Raw genomic sequence first — 19,658 nt, forward strand, 5'->3', positions numbered from 1 at the left:
AACATGCATCCTGAAGTGTTGTCTAGTGAACATTTGTAAGAACAAAAAAGCTTCTGAAACTTCCTCTTCATCTAACAAGTATGTACCACCATTTTATTTTCACATCCAATTAGTTTCCTCTTCATCTATAGAGACAACATGAAGGACAACCTTCCTTTTCTAATCACTTGTACCACCACTTTATTGTCACATCCAATTAGTTGCAAAGTAGTCATACATGGAGCTCCCAGACAACTGGCAACACTGGTCACTGTTGTAGCACTTGGCGAATGCTGCACCCAAACTAGTACTGAATACTACTTCCAGTACTCAGCCCCCCCCTGCCCCCTGGAGAGAGAGCTACACCAATCTTTGAGGGGAACCTAGCATGTGGGTTTGCCAAACTCAAAGAACTACCAGAAAACACAATTTTTGATTTAGTTGAAATAAAACTGGCAAACCCACAACCAAGTTTCATCGATGAGACGAACTCAGTGACTTACATGTACCCTTCTTGTGGGTGAAATGAAACCTCCATGTTATTGAAGTACTGTTAAGTGGCTGCAATATCTGTCACAAATTTATCCAGTTACGTACAAAAATATAAAACGCCCCCAACACAATCAATGTGCGATTTAAAAGTTACTACATGTATACAAATCAGCGATGCCTGCATCTCACCAATAAAAGAAAAAAAAAATTTAAAACACATAGCATAGACTTAAACACATAGTGGGGTCTAAAACACGTACGTAGAGGGGTCTAAAACACATAGCGTGGGCTAAAACACAATTCTGGTTGTTCTAACAATAACATGTTCCGTCATGATTAATTGGCAGTAAGTGGAATACTGTTGGTGATATCTGTGAGCCATGATAAAGCCAAGCATACGTTATCAGCATTGGCCAACTCCAAAAAAACACATTACAGTGGAATGTCCCATCGCCGAAACCTCCCTACTGAGGACACGTTCTCCAGTGAAGACCACATTGTGTGTTTACCAATAGCATTTGCAAGTCAAGTCATATAGAAGTGTATTTCCTGAACACATGAGCAGCTGTTCTGCCCAGACAGCTGGAATTACTCAGTCATTTGAAAGTCACGTCATATAGAAGTGTCTATCCTGAACACATGAGCAGCTGTTCTGCCCAGACAGCTGGAATTACTCAGTCATTTGAAAGTCAAGTCATATAGAAGTGTCTCTCCTTAACACATGAGCAGCTGTTGTGTCTGGACAGCTGGAATTACTTAGTTCATTCGGCTCAACACGTGAGCAGCTGCAGCGCCCTGACAGCCGGAATTATCTGGTCGATTCGGCTCACTTCAAGCACCTCCATCAACCGGTTCATAATCTCTTCGAAAACCGGAAAGAACTCGTCATGAAGATCCAACTTTGCCAAGACGGCATCGAGGTCGTCTTCCTGTAGAAGCTGCTTGAGCTGTCTCGCGGCGGTCGAATTGTGCGACTGGCAGAGGCGGCCAACGGCATCGACGATGGCGCTGGCTTTCGCGTCTGGCTCTGAAAGAGAAGTGAACATCTCATCAATCAATCCATCGATTGATATACACATCGCACCAAAAATGAAAACCTAAAACTCTCAGTTGCTTAAGGCTGCCTTTCCATAGACTACTGTGTTCACTTGTGCTATTTTACCCTGTGGGCGTTCGATGGTCTGCCAGGGGACAAGATTGATAGATGTCGTCCCTGAACCAAAAACATTCCAACTAAAGTACACACTGATTCCGGGCACTCGAGGTGGGCCACTAGAGGAGGAATGTTCAATCCAGGGCATGGATTATCGTGGCTAAGTTTAGTTTTGCTCTGCTCACCTAGACCAAGTAGATTCCGAAGAGTATTCAGGATGTTGTGCACTTCTCCGAGTTTCGTGTAGACTTCGTTCATGCGAGGGAACACGCCTGAGATCTTGGGAACGTCGAACAGGTTCTGGAAGTGCTGTACGATGCCTCCGAGTACCGCATTAGCGGTGCCCTCTGGTGCCTGTAGAGTAAAACAAAAACTGTCACAACATTTATTTGAAAACGTGATGACGATTAGGAAATATTTATGTTAGCTGCTTTTTTTCTGTAGTGTTCACTCTGCACATGGTGGGGTTATTCTCCAGTGAGTATTCCTTCTAAAAGGCAGGATATGTGCGACTGCAGTAATCTATTGCCCCAGTGACTCCGATTTCAGTCAGAGGTGGAATCCACGCAAGCAACTGATGTTATTCATTTGATGGGGTCGGTCTTTTGCTAGCCCTGGCACAGACACCAGAGACAAGGAACCTTGGTTTAAGGCATTGATACCGAACTGGAGGTATTGATTGTCTTACCAAATGCCACGAGGGTGGAGCTAGAATGTTGTCGTCAAAATTACAGCTCCACCTGAGTGAAATGGCGCAGTACACGGTAAGCCAACTCAGACAGGCGGTCCTACTTCCATCGTAGATATCTTACCTGGTCCAGTTTGAGTTCGTCACCAGCTAGAGAGTCGATGACAGAGATCAACTGGACGATATCAGGCTCGTTGCTGAATTTCATCTGCCGCCATGGAGATATATGGCTGGACAATCTCTTCACGGACTGCTTCAGCTCCTGTGAAAGGAACAGAGACTGCAAACATGAACGATATCATAAAGTGTGTCCTAGAAAAAGATTTTAAACACGTGTGTGCTGCCAAAAATTAATGGTAAATGCAATTGAGTTGAAATTCTCTGGCTTTTTAATGTCACGTTTGATGGTACATTCGCGAAAATCAAACCCCTTCAAAAACCTTCACCGTAACCAGACCAAACTATCTACAGGAAATAATATCTGACCTTGACGCTTGATAGCTCTTGCAACCAATAGTCCAGTGTCGGGATGACATGCGCCCATGTCTTCTCACACCAGACGGCATGGGTTTTCTTGGCGGGAGGTGGAATGTCGTTCGGGGTGTCTGGGGCCTGGTCGGAATTCACGATGTCCAACACATCTCGTGCAAACTGCAAGAGCAGGTATCAGATGCAAAGTTTTTTTCATCAATCAAAAGGATAGCAGACTGTTATATCTCCGCTTTTTTCTTTCTTCAGGAAAATGATACAGTACAATAGTTTAAGTCATAAGAACTTCCTAAATCGTAATATGGTAGAGTATTTCATCTCATAAGTTGCTACGACTAATTGAATTTTTCATACTAGGTGCCTTATCTGTGGATTAGTTTTTCTTAAGTCAGTGCCAGGAAGCCTTATTTGATGATGATTACGATGATGATGATGACGAAAATATCGACTTGAAAGAATAGTGTGTTCTGAAGTCCATATCTCAATCAATTCTCAAGTGACATATAAAAAATTTCCTGCACAACCAGCCCATACCCTTAACTCGATCTGCATTTATCCCCGAGCGCCTACTTTTGCCAGAGCGGGTCACAACCTCTTACCTGTTCTAGCCTCGTCTGTGCGACTAAAGATTTCTCATCCTTGTCAAGTTTCCCCACGATGTCAATCAAATCGTCAACTTGTGTCTGGTCAGCGATTTTCTTGAGATGCTTGCGACATTGATCAAGAGGAAGATAGTCGATGTCCTCGGCCAATGTGCTGTATTTACGATTGTTCTTGATGTAATCTTTTGCTCCGATGTTTTCCTCACCAACGCTACCCAGAAAAGAATTTGTTTATTCCTGAGGGTACACATAAGAATCATACTACAGTAGAACCTCTCTATTAAGGACACCCTCGGGACTGACAAGTGCTGTCCTTAATAGAGAGGTGTCCTGATTAGAGAGGTCAAATTGAATGGAAACAAACTAATTTGGGACCAAAACTAGTGTCCTTAATAGAGAGGTTGTCCTTAATAGACAGTATGGCAAACAGGACACAACATGAGAGGCTCACAGAATAAGACACGAGTTCACATCATAGCCCTTCAAGTATAGATTAACCCATACTTTGCCCAATGTGGAGCACTCAATAAATAATCCAGCTATGTCTTCATCATTTACACTTGTAGTTAAGCTGTTTAATCACTTTCAACTTCACATTCCGTGCTTCGTCAGCAATCAGAAGATATAGTTAGGACTCAATGCATGCAAGGTAAAGCGTAGATGAGCAAAATCCATTCAGTGATATTTACCTGATCTTGTGTTTTGTCAACACCTTCTCATACTTTTTGCACTTCTGCTGAAGAGCTCTGAAATCTTTCATCATTGGTCTGAAAACAAAACAACACTTTAACATCAACATTTAACACTATAACCTAAGCCTTGTGCCGTTTTGTGGACTTTGTGGGACTTACTTGACAATACAATTTTTGGAATAATGACAAAACTATTTGGAATAAGGCAGCAAGGGCCCGATGGCTTGATGGAAACTGTAAAAGAGTAGAGTTTTAGCCCAAGCATTGTCACTTTGCAAAAAACAAAAGTATGAAAACTTACCGAGAATCAAGTTCAAGTTTGAGAAGTTCATTCCTGTCTTCAAGATCTTTACAAGTTCTCTTGGCAGTGTGTAGCTGTTTTTCATAGGACTGCAAGCAAAGAAGATTGAATAAAATAAGAGCACAAGATTTGTAGATGATCAGGTGAAGGCAGATCTTTACAAAATGGGCTAGGGAGCATATGAGCCAGGCTCATTTTTGGCTCTTTAGACAATTGAGTGATTAGTACTGTGAGTAGGAGGAAACCAGACAACCCGGAGGAACCCTATGCTGTCGAAGAGAGTGACCCTCTATCACATGATCATACCTGGACTGACTGGGAATCGAACCTGGGACCTCAGAGGTGTCAGGCACGGATGTTTCCACAGCACTGCAGGAAGACTTCCCTTAAAGCATTAACACAACTAGGTTACCACAGCAAGTGTAGAATATCACCTACCATCATTAGCGCCTTATAATTTGGCGATGCCTCGTACATTTCTTCTCGAGAACTGGAAGGACTCGGTCGCCCACGCTCTGGCCTCCCCTCGGTGCGGTGGAGTTCCACCTCCTTCCTCAACCGATGAAGTTGCGTCTCGTACGAATCGATGATGTCAAGAAGTTTCTCGTCCGTAGAGCCGACACCGCGTCCCGACCTCTTTTTCAAACTTTCGAAGACTTGGTGTTGACGGTACGCTCGTTTCTCATCCTGTAATGTCAACATTCGAATATTTCATCTTCGTCAAAAAGTGCCGGTTTTAATGGCTGTGGCCAAGTGAGCTCTGCAGGTACACTGGTTGGGAGTTATTGTGGGCATCCCTGCTTATTCAGGTCAACTTTAACCTTAGCCTAAACTATAAACGAAGACTGTGCACAGATCGCCTGTCATTCACTCCTTCAGAACCACAGGTATAGGGGCTCTCCTCATGCAACAGGTAATGCATTGCTTCACTACGCATTGGAAGGTGACCTTGATGAGTCATCACTTGGTAAGATCTATTGTAGGCCCAGCTTTATGGCCTTGCCACCCCCTCCCCCATCCTTCTCTGTTCCGTACATACCTCATCATTTAGCCTCTCGACTTTCTCCTTTAGCCTCTCAATCTCCTCCTCCTGTAACTTGCTGCGGCGGTCCAGCTGCTTGTTCCGAGATACCGCTGCATTTTTCGTATTTCTCAGCCTCTCCTCCTCATCATCAAGATGGACAGCTGTCATCAGCTTTTCCTCTTCAAGCTCCTAGAAAGGAAATCAGACAATTCACATTACCTTTCAAATTAACACCAAAGTGAGAACAGAGAGGAATACTGGCCAAAGAACACCACCCTGGCCACAAAGCTCTAGGGTATGGTGGTGGAACTCTCAAAAAATTCTGATGCAAGAAATTGAAGAAGCATTGGGGGTTTGGATGGCCTAGGGGTATTTTGACGGTGTCCAACCCGAGATCTGAACGTTATTGGTTTGACACACAAGATGCACTTGACAAATAACACGTGACCTTGGGCAAGGCACTTTTGGCTGCCAAACGAGCATACTTGTCCACTTTGAATGAGACTTAAAGCCGAGTTTTCTTAGTAAATGAGTTTGAGTATCTGAAGATCTCAGTCAATAATATACCTTGACGTTGTATTGAGCACTCTCCAGCATTATCTTGAGGTCCTGAGCCTTCGTTTCAAGTCTTTCCGTTGTGGCATTCTGCTTCCTCAAATCTTCCCTGAAAATTCAATTCGCTAACATCATTACATTGAATACTTCCAACAGCAGGTACTAAAGCGATGGCATGGATGGTGACTACGTCGACCAATACTATAAGGTCTTCAAACTCTTATCACTGCTTCTTACTTTTGGGCGGACATGGGTAGACTGTCGATTTTCTTGAATTCTGCAAAAATACAGTGCATATCCAAAAAGGCTCTCAGCTTGGTTTAGTAAAATCCAATGGTTCTATCATGACAAGCAAAGTCCGGATGACGCCAGGAACATCACTCATCAGCAACAATCAAGTCGTTCCTGATGATATCTTGTAGTGTACAGACAAAAATTTGATTTTCAAACTTTTGCTTGCGATAATAGATCCTTTGCATTATTGTGTAAGCAACTCAAGGAAAGCCTTCTGACTGTCTTTTGACACATTGCTTTCATCTCGTTCATCATAGTACTTACTTGAGCTGATTGTTATTGAGAATGAGATCTTGAACAAGAGCCTGGCGTCTCTCGCAGTCCTTCATCAACGTGAGCAAGTTCTGACGCGTCTGTTTGCTGACCTCGTGGTCCAGGACGACAATTTCTGCAGGTGAATATGAAAAAAACACCAGGGATTAAAGATGTGACCTTAGACATTGAACTTGTCTTTCAAATTCAAATACTACACATATCCAAGATGACGTTTTCTACTGAGATAACACAGCTCCATAATCATGAAGGAATACACACTTCTCGTTCTTATATTTCAAACATGTCAAATTTGACGCATAGCAAAATATCTCCTCCTAATTTTGAGGTTAAAAATGGTTTTATGAGACATTCCGAGAGTCTTTCTTGACAAATATTCGAGTAACAAGCTCAAACTCAGTCTGAATGGGCTGAATTTGTGACCCTTCCCTTGAATGAAATAAGACTTACCTGCATTGCAATGTATCTGACTTGGGTGTAGGATCATCACTGGATCTAACCCATAATGACGGAGTTCCCTGTTAATTGGGACCCATTCTTCAAGTTCTACCTGAAATTTAAGTCAAATTCAATTAAGTTCAAGAATGGGTGGTTTTCTGAAATTCATTCTTACGTACAAAGTCCCTCACTAAGGAGTGATTTTTGTTGCACCGTTTTTTGCAGTGACCTGCGATAATAATTGCCACAATAAACACAAAAAAATATCCCTTGGCTGTGGGTAAACTTACATCATAGGTCTCCAGCAGTCTGAAATCGACATTCGACCCATAATGGTTTTCGCACTGGGATTCCTGAAAAAAATAATCAAAAGATTTCGATCACAAACTATACAAGAGGAGTTCTGTTTATTCCTGCGTTATAAATTCATGGTCATTGCCACAGTGCTTTGGTCAAATCTTCCTGAGCCTACTTAACTTCAATTTAATACTCCCATGTGTTCACCGGGCTTGACCCCTATTGGCAAGGCACAGCATCAGTAAATACTTCTTGTTACAATGTATAAGAAATGAAGTGGAAAAGTTAAACACCAGAATCCAGGATCAGGCTAGGTGATCAGATGACTGGGCTTGATGTGGTGGTATGTTTTCACTATTAAGGTGATTGTGGAACAACCTCACTCAGACTCAGACAGTCACGTACAGTCAGCTCAGCCAGGCCCAGTGAGTGCCACGACCCGTCACGGGTCGTGGCAACGAGAACTTGACAGTCGACGGCCCGTCGACCGGCACTGCCGCCTGAAATTGAAATCTGACCTGGGCTTTCTGTGATGGCCAATTATTGCACTGTCTACAGTACAGTATGCAATGTACTGTTCGAAAGGCCTCTACTACATATGACACGTGCATTGCATATCAATTCCCCTGAAGCCGAGGTTGACCAGCTCTTGCGCACTTTCTCCGAGACACATTATACGGTCAATATTTCAATAATAAAACGATCGTTACACTTCAAATTTTGCCCACATGTACAGAAAGCAGTTATCGTATGCAAAAGCAGATTGAATCGTGAGAAAGATATTGCAATAAGCGAAGAAACAGAGAACTTTGTTTGAAAAATAGATTTACCGCGCTCGCCGCCATGTTTGTTTACATCAAATCGGTGCGAGGAAATGAGCAAATTTAATTGGTAAAAAACCACAAATATTCATACGAATACTCGATAAAAAATAATCACTAAATATTCTGATGTAAATAACATAGTCATAATAAATCAAGACTAATTTGGTGTCGTTACCTATTTATCTATAGCTAAATTAAACATTTTAAGGACCGCACGAGGTGAGGAAATTCCCGGATGGGATTTGTTGACAAGCACTAAGGAAGTAGAAAACAGGTAGTTTCTTCTCGTTTTCTCCAATAATCTGCGAGTTCCTAGGTAAAAAAGAAGTGCAACGCATTCAGGTAAGTACTGTAGTGATTGTCTGCAAGTTTCACATCGGGTCATGGATGATAAAACTTTTAAATCTTGGTTTTCAGAATGCCGTGAGAGCTGTCAAAGTTAGGAACCTCGTATCCAGGCATTAAAAGTATGCTGCCTGTAAATTATGTACATGTTGTATGGTTCTGTTCAGCATTCTTCTTGTTATTCTCAATTATGGTATTTGATACAGTAAATCAGTGTCATATGGTCTGATTGCATGAGGTGGAGAAGCATTCACATCAATAAGTGTATGAAATAAACTTAAGTTATAGGCTAGGTCCTTGGCTCGATCAGCCACATCGTCACGTCATCAGGGCCAGGGGGGGACATCCCCCCCTTGAAAATAGGCCTTTTTGTAGAAGGCGATTCGGCCCCAAAACAAATCAAATGCGCACTAGCCTCGGCCGACTTCAGACAATGCCTAGAGACACGGCGATCCTTTGTTCAAGGTGAAACGCATGACTGGTCGGTGCCAAAACAAACTTCTTCGAAATGGACTGCGAGAGCGAGTGTGAAACCCACATTGTACTCGTGGGATAAATTGTCTCATGAGAACTCGGCAGGAAGCATAGCCAAGTCTATGACTGCCGCTATGATCCATGAATACTAGTGCTTCAGGCAAATTGTAAATAGACTGATCAAATAATGAATTTTATGTTAATAAAAGCTTAAATGTTGACATTGTTTTTATATTATTATTCAAAAATAACTTGCCTCTGCCACGTCGGTTGGGCAGGACAGCCGGCATTCACCTGGTTAAGATTTCTACAAATGGTTTTGGTGCATGTTTGTTGTGTTGGAAAGAATTAGTGACTGAGCCGACGCCCGCCATATCTTTGTTCATTGACCAACCAGTACCGGGTACGTAAAACTGGTGTCCTTAAAAAATACACATCAGAACATAAATTTTTTAAAACAGTAAGTTTTTTCATCGTCATCACAAATATTAGTAAACACTGATCTCCAAATCATACAGTGAAATAAAAAAAGTTGTGTTATTTTTGTCACAATGATTGGATTAGGACCAACCTAAACCCTGGGATATGTGTGGGCCAATATCAGAAAGTATTTCCTGAGGCTTATATATGTGCTCTGTTTTGGTCGATCAATAATTCGTACCAATAAAGGATAAGCGTTATATTCATAGGAAACGTTTATAAGTTATGTTCTCTATGGAAATTGTATGTTAAAACGCTGATCGAGGTAAGACTAAGAGGAAGGATCGCACTGTATTCGTATGTTGTGTCCTGAAATCTTGTCGTTTTAGGGACGTACACCAAACTTGTAAATTATGTTGCTTTCTGTAAATGTCGCTTTCCATTACAATATAGTATATCTAATGTGTAAAATACAATGTAAATTTACAACCCTGTTTAACTGTATCATGAATAGCCAGAAGTGTCGTCGCTGCTGTTACCATGGTGTCTTGCATCTCCATTGTCAGTGACTCGCCTCAATTATCCGAGGCAAAAATGCGGCATATACTTGGGGATGCTGAAGGTATCGGGGCCACTTGGGAGACGGGACTCGTAAACGCTCCCTCAATATTTTTGCAGGAGTAATCCGTCACTCTCCCGGTCCAACATAAATTTACGTGAGAAACCGCAAGGGAGTGAACTGATAGCTCCCTTACAACCTTTCTCCTGATGAGTCCTGAAGCTGCAAAACTTCCATCCATGGAATGAAGAGAACACTTGCATGAAACTAAAAGCTAAAGTTTACATTTGTAACACGTGAACTTGCTGATCTCTTTCAGGAATAAATAACACGGAAGCAGGGCCAAATGGCCTCCAACGATCTCGTTGCCACGTGGGTGGTTCCGCTCTCAGATAAACGCCACGTGATTCAATTTGAGCATGGCACGATTACGGGGAAGCGTGTAATTACTGTGGATGGATTAGTAGGTCTCCAGAGATGGCGCTAAAGACTTTTTTTGACATAGATGTGGATTTATCCATCTCATGACATACTAATACAACGTTATAATAATACCACTACCATGTACCATGCTTTCTAATTCTTGATCATGCACCCGGGTCGGAAAATAGCGCTGAAGTCATTCTTTTTAGACTGCAGTAGCTGAAACTGCTCACTTGGCTCTGTTCTTTCCATTGTCATCGCAAATATGAAAGACCTACGTACATTCTCCATTCGTTAAAGTTGGATTGAACTTGAAATTGAAGATTTCCAGTTGTGTGAATACGTACTGAAAATGAATTTTGTTGGAGAGTAATGTTATTTTGCGTCTGGGTGTATCTGGACTCCATGGTGGACAGGACCGGGCCAGGTTTGCTTGCTCTATAGTCTAACAACTTTGTAGTTTTTACAGATCATTAAGCTATTCTACCACCACCAATATCATCGCCATCGGCATTGAATGGATGGCCACCCATAATGCTCCAGGATCATTTTTACCAATCGAATAGTAAATTTTTTCCATAATTTTCGTTTCCTGTCCTGATATTGTCATTTGCCCATTCTAGTGTAACACCATTCATGATTTTGCTGGATACAATGCGTTTGTAAATGTTAACCTTGTGCATATAGATCTCAATAATTGTGTGTTATCTAGTGCTAACCTTGTAAACTTTTTCTCTACGACAGTGTCAGTGTGTCACCATTTTGGAATATCAGCCCTTTTTGAGCAATACGCTGTTATCAGTAAAAATGTTTTGAAATTGAAGTGGTATGCCAACTATGGGGTTCAAACCATGGATCGTTTGACTGCTGGACGAGAGTCTGAGTAAAGTTGAGCTTATTGGCTTTAAAGGTGGTGGAGACAAAATTGTTGAATTTCTTACGGTTGGTACATGAACATGTATTGTACGAATACTTTGGCTATAAATATTCTCTGTGTCAACTTCCTCCTAATAACCCGGCATGCATTCTATCTCGGTTTTTTTCTCTCCCCTCTCACGGTCTAACTGACTGACACTCGTAGTGAAAAGTTTGCACGCTTGCTCCTTTCAGACTAACCAATCAGAAACTAACCAATCAGAGTTACGATGCAATCGGAGGACCTTGTCGCCGTGTGGAACGTCGCGCTAAGCGACGGTATTCATCGCGTCGAATTTGAACACGGAACGACGACGGGGAAGAGAATTTTAAGAGTTGACGGAAAAGTATGTCGACTTCGTAAATCTGCATGCATTGTTAATTTTTGGAGACCGAATTCTCGACCATGCATGGGTTAAAGTTGAAGCGCAATGCGGACAGAGTCTGACAATATTTATCACAGTGATGTCTTTTATATATGTCATGACATTTTTTTTGAAACACATGCAACAAAAATTGCTTGTCTGTAAGAGTCACTACAGGTGCCAGTGACATGATTATTCATCGCTGCGACCTCACTGTGACTACTGGTGGGGGGGCTCAACCTTTGCATAGTGGCAGTTTTTTATTGCAGGAAAAAATTAGCTGGACTGCGCTGCAGAGAGTTTTGTTGTTGGCTTTAAAAATGGCCTTGGTGACCATGCAAGCGCGAGCATCAATATTAAATATAGCCTTTGTATGCCATGCACTTTTCAAAAGTCATCCTCGGCCAATATGGATTGAAAAATATAACAATATCACACCGTCACCATGGTGGTAAAAAGCAGTTGATCAATACACTACAATTAAGTCAGTGACATTTGGTAATTGTCTGCGGGTGAGCGGGCATATATTTCATTGCTTTTGATATCCACGTCTCTTAGTGATGATGTGTTAATGAAGGTAATGCTCACACACAGCACATTAGCGAAAGAAAACCACCACTATACCTTTTGAATGGATTTTGTAAATTTGTTTTCTTGGTCATTTTTTCAGGAAATTCACCGAGAGAATTGGATGTTTAAATTAGTTGGGACCGAGGCCTTCAAAGTCGGCGGGAAGCGGTGTTGCGTCCATATCGATGCGATTGGCGGATTCGCCTACGAGTATCGGTTGGACGTCGAAGGAAAACCGCTGGAGAAATTCACGGAGAATATAAAGAAAGTTGTGAAGACTTGGAATGTGGTTCTAAACGGGACTCCATATAGGATATGTTTTGGTGAGTGATGAGAATGCATTTAGAAAAAAGTTGTTTTAAGGGTTGACCACAGGCACCACCATTCTGGCTAGAACTTGACGTTCTAAGGCAATTAGAACTCCTTCAAAAAGAGAAAGCCAATTTCAAGGCGGGAGTCTATTCTTTGTTTTCCAGAGAACAGCCTCCCAGGTTTTGATATTAAGTGGGCATCCACTTCATGTTCATTTTGAAGGAGTTCTAAGTGCTGGTGATTGTGAAGTGTGATGATAACCTGTGGCATAGTTGATATCAGTTATCAGACTATAAATAAACCCACTTGAACTACATGTATTTTTAAAAATCAGTCATCCGAATATTTATAAAACATGTTTTCAATTCTCCCATTCTCCTTTCCAGAAAAGGACACAGTCACAGTTCATGTAAACGGGCAGATAGTAGAGACATGTGTAAGTCGTTGGTGACATTATACGGGTGTTTTTATCATCATCATCATCATCATCATCATCATCACCTCTGCTGTTGTCATCACCATGATCTGCATCATCAACGCCATTGTTGGTATAAAAGTTGGGTCCTGTTATTCGTGCAGATCTGCAATAAAAGTGGGTGGGGAGGAGGGGGCAGGGGGTCTTACTTTGTCCATTCAGGTCAGGCCTCAACTGAATCGACAAAAAAGCTTGCTGTCAGTATCATAAGTTCTCTAAACCCGTGTAGTCCGCAGAGACCTTCACTTATTTCAAATTGGAAGATCAGACCGCTTTCTGATAGACAACAAAAAGTTTGTCAGCAGAAACGATGTACCCGGTAGGTTTGTAATCGAAATCGGCTGCATCAGCACTTTCTAATTTCAGGAGGAATTTGTCGACGAGGGGGCGGAGACGAATTTCGAAATACCTGGAGCGAGCAATCACAACGCGAAGATAATCGCTGTGAGCAGCGGGAGGCAGTCGCAGGGAATCGTACACACGCTGATTATCAACGACGAGGTTGTACCGGAATCAATCAATTCATGAATTGTGGGAACGCGAAGGAAATGGACAACATGTTAATTGTTGCGTGGCAGAATGAGTAGATTTCATCAAAGAGGCCGCAGCTTCGGCCTGATTTTCTTAATGATATGTTAAAGGGACATTATAGGCACCAGCTAGGTAGGCAAGATAAAGTTACACAATGTTGCCAATAGGGTTCTCTCCCATCTCACATTACGTCAAAATGATTCATGCTTGTATAAGGAATATATTTAGTGCTGAATCTGACATGACCTAGGGCCCTTACTGTGTATATTAGTCACCAGAAGGTGGCCAATTTAACCCCGCTGCTCCTGCCTATAGTCCCCCTTTAACTGTGATGTGTCGAAGTTAGAACTGAACCGTTATATTTTTGCGGATTTCTTGAAAAAAGTCGCTTTCCGAAAATACTTTTATCTATTGTCAGTAAAATAAAAGGAAATAACATTATTCGCCTTGATAAAGTACAGAGGTGCAAAATTTTGCTGTTTTCAGTACTGGTAGTTTATTCTCTCAGGTCAAGGTCATCTGGTTGGACTTCTGCCGTTTTGGCCAGAAATATGATATGCAGGTTAGAAAATTACTACTTAGATCATGTTAGAAGTATTGGGAGTTACTATTGGCCAGTACTTATGTAGAGTGTATTGAGTTCACGGAGAGAGGTTGGTTTGGGATGCATCTGGAAATGTCCACAAACATGGCCGCTATTATTCGTCAGTACTTTTAATAATGCACAACAGTAAACCAGGCAATTTTCACATTGCCTGAAGTTGATGAACTTGCTCATAGTTAACGAACAATGTAGGCTATTTAACTAAGCTATATGAACATATGGATAACTCCATCATGTCCATATATGCCCCAAATGTGACCCAAATGATGGATCCCAAATAGATAGGTGATGTACATGTACATGTACAAGCATTTGTCTTCAAATGTTTAATATGTAAATATATTATTAATCTATTTATTTCAACGCAAGTTGTACAGTATGTAAAAAGCTCATATATGCCAGAGGAAGGTTACAATGTACATCCCAGTGTATTTGCCCCTGAAATTTGAGGACATAAAATAATTCTCATTTGCGGGTATGATGTAATGTTTCCTTCCTCTGTGATTTACAATAACAGGCAGATAATAGGCTCGGAAATACGCACGTTTTTGCGTTAAATATTGAGTACCGTAAACACGCTTGTCCCGCCATCTTTGTAGTTTCATGTCACATGTACTGATTTAGATATGATTATATTTTTATATGGAGCACCTGAGTACCGACATGTACAGTTACTTCTTGTGAAGAGCAATCCTTATGTATGAAAATCATCTTCTGCAAATATGTATGATTCAGCCTGACTCAAACTTTAACTCTTCTCGTGTTAGTCTAGATAAATTCGTATAATTTTCCAATTCCGTGCAACAATTTTTGTTTCGATCTTAAGATTTCTGTTACATTCCTACGGTATGAGGTTGAGGCTGTCTGTGTGTGAAGTTAATTTACCATTTTCAATAACTGCTCTGTGGCCTATTGAATGCCAATCAGGAGCCATGGCTTCATCTGCCATGCCGCACAATTATTGCAGCTGTCTTCTGATTGGCCAATACCTCAAGGCCAAATCGCTGATTTTGAAATTTGGCTTTCAGCACCGGCCAGTTGAGTTCAAATTGATGGGTTTTTCCCACATTTTATACATCATTATCATTCCTGTATAATTCTCCGAATAGTCCGTCCAGAGGTTGAGCTGGGGGTAAAATTGGTAGTCTTGAGAGGTGGGCCTCAAGATAAATACTGGGCCGTCAATTTGACATTCATAGAATTCCTTTATAGTAGATGATTACCGGTGGCTCCTTTGGGTCACCTTGTGTTGATGTAATGTATGGTTTGGTTTTCACAATGTGTGCATAATCACATCCTTGGATACCAGGGTCAGTCGTGAGCTCCTCCTCCTATGAAGCTTGGTCATAAGTGCCGAGTTCAGGATGACAGAGTCATGGATTTGCACCCATCACTTACGTGTTTGATTTGTGTGATAAACTGTTTTTTCAAATCCATTTGTTTTCCCCGTTTCCCTATGTAGACTCTTCTCATCAATACAATAGAAAAGTCCATTCAAGGATGTGGGGGTGTAAAGGTTCTCTAAACTAGACATGGCATATCTATAGCAAGATGGGAGTCAGGACAGTATGCAGTTTCTCCATTCTCCCTAGATTTTAGTTCGTTTTTTTCTAATAAACTATTACACTAAAATGTCTCATTTTGGAATATCAGACATTTTCCAATGCTGATGTTACAGTTAGTTGCCTATCACTGTCTTTGTCGACATAATAAATATTTAAATCTTTTATTTGTAACAAAGTGGTTATGTTGATTTCTTCAGCATTTCGTGAATTTCTTCCATCGTACAGCCCCAAACTTCATTTTGGAGCTCAGGTGGCACCGTGTCACTTCGTCTGAGGATGTTAGTTTGATTTCACCACTGCTGGGTCGCTTCCTCATGACAGAGAGGCCAACTCAAAAAATCAACAACAGACCTTAAGAACAAATTATTTATTATCTAATGAAACAAAGTAATGCCATTAAATGGAAATTAATGTACAATAGAACACAAGGCGTCAAGGCAAATAAATCTAACATCAAATTTAACCGGTGACTTCACACATTCATTCAGTGCTATGATCACAAATCATTCTTAAGACTGGTTACATCATACAACCGATGAAACATGCTGCAATACTTTTGACATCAGTCGATACGTGGAAGTCCAACGAACAAAAGGATCAATAAATTACTCAATTTCGAGGAAAATAATGGTTATCTGGTTTTTGCAGCATCAAATTTTATTATCGTTTACAAGCTGTTCAGCCGTATAAATGTCCATAAATACTTAACATCAAGACTAAATAAAGATAAAGACTATAGTCTTTATTCATTCTAAACAAAATACATGTACTTGCCCTGCACTTTTTCACATGAAACAAGGTATCTGTCTTTCACCTTCCAACACAGAAATGAGAATAGATTTTAATACATGATGAGTCTATACTGTATGTACTTTGCCAGCACATGTTGTGAGCACTGTTATACAAGTTGGGCATATATCAAGCAAGATAAGCAAAAGTACTTTCTTTTGAGATCATTCTTAGTCCACAACAAATCTAACTGGACTCAAAAACCTGAGAGGCGAACACCGAGCAATTGGAGTTCTTTACAGGCATTTGATCAATCTCGTTGCAAGTTATTGGCTCGGCAACTGTAACTTAACACAAGGTCTAAGGCGAAATCCCTTTTATACATGCTTTAGACAAAATGTAATGTTTAGCCACCAGGGTCCGGTTGTTAGAGAGCTCATAACATCATGCTGACATGTTGTTACATGTGCATTGATGTACATGAAACAACATGAGCTCATAACATCATGCTGACATGTTGTTACATGTGCATTGATGTACATGAAACAACATGAGCGCATAACATCATGCTGACATGTTGTTACATGTGCATTGATGTACATGAAACAACATGAGCGCATAACATCATGCTGACATGTTGTACATGTGCATTGATGTACATGAAACAACATGTCAACATGATGTTATAAGCTAACATGCTTTCTAACAACCGGACCCTGAACTTGGGCTTCCTGTTCAGAGAGGGGGTTTAATCGCAAACCTCCGAGGTATGAAAATGATGACCCTTAAATTGTTTTAACATTGGAAAATGTGCCAATTTGCGGAAATAGATCACACCAAGATCTGCAAAGGACGCTTTCGCAAACTCACAGGGCCGTAAAAATAACGAGATTTTATGTTAATGAATCACAGATAAGCATCAACGTTCGTCAACTTCTATAATTTCTGGTACGGGAGTTTGTATTCATCGGCGTAAAGATTCCGGTACGATCGCGAGTAGTAGAACAACGCCGCACCCCATTTGAACGTCATGAAGCACCACACGATCACGATGTAGTAATTTTGACCATAGACGGAAAATTCTGGAAGAACAAACACCAAGGAGTTAGAAAATTCGTCTAGTACAGTTCAACTCAGTTAAGGAAAAAATGGTCATATAAGCTCTCACCATCATGGATTCACTTTCTCATAATATTTATTGTATATGGGCTTGTGTACAGTAAACCAGAAAAAAGTGACATATTTCTGTCAACATTGCAACTGTTCAATGGACCAATTGTTGAACAGTTTTTAAAATAAAATCACTCAAATTTCAGACGAAATGTAATTAGCATTGATAAGCTTGGTTATTTGGTCAGTAGATCACTCTCAAAGCAATCAAATCTTTCATTTAGTTGGTAAGAGTCGATCGACACTCCAAAAACTACCGAAAAGTTAATACCGATCATGATTCCAGACATCATCATAACTACTACTGGTATCATTATCTGTAATCAGACACAATAATGATATGTTTTAATCATCACGATTAGCATTTCATCATAACTTACCATGTCCTTGATAGATCGCCAATGTCAGATAGGCAACGAAGCCACAGAGACCCGCCGTCATGACAAAACATCCCGTCAACATCAGGTAGCGGAGGCGGTAAACCCACGTCTTCCAGAACTCACGCATATACTGAATGTGGACGTATAATGTGACTCCGGCAAACACAGCTAAAAGAAGACAGATACGTCTTAACTTTTTTAAGACACTGCTATCTAAACTTTTTTAGATGAGGACATATCATGTCATATGATGCCATGTCTAAACTCTTATTTACGAGATCCGGTTCTTTGAGATCTTGTGGTTGTGACATTGTCCTGTCTTGGAGGAGACTGGTTAGGTTGTGACATTTTAAGATCTTGTGATTGTGACTTTGTCCCGTCTTGGAGGAGACTGGTTCAATAGATGTTGAATAGATGGCACCACCTACAATCATGTTAGACCAGAGTTCAAGTTTTGGGACAGTAATTACGTATCTAGTTGGAGGGTCCCGGGGTCAGGGTTAGCAATCAATGATCAACACATATGACCACGTGTCACTGGAAAAATGTCATGCGATTCTAGTAATGACAAGTAATGTAGTGTGTATGTAAGTGTATACAAAGTTGCCGGGATGACACCCAAACTTACCAGACACCAAACCCCACGCTGCCGCGTCCCAGTTGTGAAATTTCACCCCAAACGCGGGGAAGACAGCTATCCCAACCAGTACCCCCGTTACAGCCAAGGCCACTCGAACCTTCACCGAACAGGGACTCGGTTCAACTGCGCGAGTGTAGGACCCGAGATTCGTCATTGCCATCTCGCAATTTCCATTCGACGGTATTGCCACCTTTTGCATGCGTTTGAAACTTTGGTGGCGGGACGTGACATGCACTCAAAGGTCAGGTAAAAGGAGGTCAGACGAGACACGCAGTGAAAGCTATCATAATTGAAGACCAGGTGTTCAATTAGTAACGGCTCCAGGGATGCTGACCTGACCCAAATGCACTGCACTGATCCGGGGGTTGGCGCTATCAATTCAGGCCGTCATTCAATTACTTTGTGTCGAGAAATTTGATTGGCCACCCGTTTATGATGGCGCGTCCGACAGATTACCTGGCGGGAAGGAGGAGACGTTAGGACTGGTATTCACCGCCGATAAGTCGGCATGACCCACGCGGGCCACATCTGTGATGGTACCAACCAAAAATACTCATCCACTCTTTAGAGAGAAGACCTCAGTCTTGAGGTTCTCTCGACTAATTAAAAGCAATTTCACTTCAACCTTGCCCGCAACTTACATCAGACAGTAGCCGTTCAATAAACTTACCAGACACCAACGCCCAGGCTCCGGCATCATAATTCACGAACTTCAAAATGAAGGCAACCCCGCCTGCTACTCCGACTATTTCCCCGATGATCGCAAGGGCAATCCGTGTCCACATTCTGCAGGAGCTCGGTGGAGGCCCTGGGACTTGGAGAGCCACAGGGCTGGCGACAGCCTGATAGGAGTTGGCACTTGTCGTACAGGGGACAACCGCGGGGACAACATCGTCCTGGTAGGAGTTGAAAGTCGTCATTTCTGCGGCTAATCTAAAACATACTGTTCGACACAACCCGAGGAAATCCTGAAGCAAGCTTATGTATAGTATAGAGTATGCATGTTAATTATAAGCTTACATTCTGGTCGATTTCTTAGATAAGAATTCAAGAAATCATAAGGTCACCGACTGGTCACGT

The 19,658-nt window shown here is 41.5% G+C and overlaps 3 protein-coding genes across 7 annotated transcripts; 1 reads left to right on the plus strand and 2 right to left on the minus strand.

The window, feature by feature from the left end:
* Positions 1-66: 66 nt before the first annotated feature.
* Positions 67-8,122, minus strand: LOC135497891 (centrosomal protein of 70 kDa-like). Its single transcript, XM_064787882.1, has 14 exons — positions 8,108-8,122; positions 7,271-7,333; positions 6,993-7,092; positions 6,534-6,657; positions 5,988-6,084; positions 5,436-5,609; positions 4,835-5,083; positions 4,397-4,485; positions 4,093-4,170; positions 3,401-3,614; positions 2,799-2,963; positions 2,437-2,574; positions 1,810-1,978; positions 67-1,498 (listed from the first exon to the last, which is right to left on the minus strand). The coding sequence occupies exons 1-14, from the start codon at positions 8,120-8,122 to the stop codon at positions 1,242-1,244; spliced, it is 1,932 nt and encodes a 643-aa protein (XP_064643952.1). The 3' UTR covers positions 67-1,241.
* A 202-nt stretch (positions 8,123-8,324) lies between these two features.
* Positions 8,325-15,822, plus strand: LOC135497937 (fas apoptotic inhibitory molecule 1-like). 4 transcript variants are annotated; one of them, XM_064787976.1, is made up of 5 exons: positions 8,325-8,443; positions 10,219-10,362; positions 12,273-12,495; positions 12,871-12,920; positions 13,326-15,821. In XM_064787976.1, exons 2-5 carry the CDS (start codon positions 10,246-10,248, stop codon positions 13,485-13,487), a joined length of 552 nt encoding a protein of 183 aa, XP_064644046.1. In that variant the 5' UTR covers positions 8,325-8,443; positions 10,219-10,245; the 3' UTR covers positions 13,488-15,821. The 4 variants fall into 4 exon arrangements, with proteins under 4 accessions (XP_064644046.1, XP_064644047.1, XP_064644048.1 ...); XM_064787977.1 differs by lacking the exon at positions 10,219-10,362 and adding an exon at positions 11,433-11,584 and having other exon boundaries at positions 8,338-8,443; positions 13,326-15,822; XM_064787978.1 differs by lacking the exons at positions 8,325-8,443; positions 10,219-10,362 and adding exons at positions 9,361-9,665; positions 11,433-11,584 and having other exon boundaries at positions 13,326-15,822.
* Positions 15,823-16,011: 189 nt separating this feature from the next.
* Positions 16,012-19,522, minus strand: LOC135497903 (heme transporter hrg1-A-like). Of its 2 annotated transcripts, none has more exons than XM_064787893.1 (3): positions 19,249-19,522; positions 17,939-18,106; positions 16,012-17,470 (listed from the first exon to the last, which is right to left on the minus strand). In XM_064787893.1, exons 1-3 carry the CDS (start codon positions 19,496-19,498, stop codon positions 17,325-17,327), a joined length of 564 nt encoding a protein of 187 aa, XP_064643963.1. In that variant the 5' UTR covers positions 19,499-19,522; the 3' UTR covers positions 16,012-17,324. The 2 variants fall into 2 exon arrangements, with proteins under 2 accessions (XP_064643963.1, XP_064643965.1); XM_064787895.1 differs by lacking the exon at positions 19,249-19,522 and adding an exon at positions 18,567-18,752.
* Positions 19,523-19,658: the final 136 nt, after the last annotated feature.

The sequence above is a fragment of the Lineus longissimus genome, chromosome 13, assembly GCF_910592395.1.
Source record: "Lineus longissimus chromosome 13, tnLinLong1.2, whole genome shotgun sequence".
Lineage (NCBI taxonomy): Eukaryota > Metazoa > Nemertea > Pilidiophora > Heteronemertea > Lineidae > Lineus > Lineus longissimus.

Coding starts and splice junctions, on each gene's coding strand:
- LOC135497891 (XM_064787882.1), bottom strand. Junction 5,084..5,435: donor TCGAGAGGCTAAATGATGAG/GTATGTACGGAA, acceptor TTGACATTACAG/GATGAGAAACGAGCGTACCG. Junction 1,499..1,809: donor TCGGAATCTACTTGGTCTAG/GTGAGCAGAGCA, acceptor CTTCTCTTTCAG/AGCCAGACGCGAAAGCCAGC.
- LOC135497937 (XM_064787976.1), top strand. CDS start 10,246: ATGGCCTCCAACGATCTCGTTGCCACGTGGGTGGTTCCGCTCTCAGAT. Junction 10,363..12,272: donor TAATTACTGTGGATGGATTA/GTAGGTCTCCAG, acceptor TCATTTTTTCAG/GAAATTCACCGAGAGAATTG. Junction 12,921..13,325: donor GGCAGATAGTAGAGACATGT/GTAAGTCGTTGG, acceptor TTCTAATTTCAG/GAGGAATTTGTCGACGAGGG.
- LOC135497903 (XM_064787893.1), bottom strand. CDS start 19,498: ATGACGACTTTCAACTCCTACCAGGACGATGTTGTCCCCGCGGTTGTC. Junction 18,107..19,248: donor AGCCTGGGCGTTGGTGTCTG/GTAAGTTTATTG, acceptor GTCTTCTTTTAG/CTGTGTTTGCCGGAGTCACA. Junction 17,471..17,938: donor GGCGATCTATCAAGGACATG/GTAAGTTATGAT, acceptor TTGTTCTTCCAG/AATTTTCCGTCTATGGTCAA.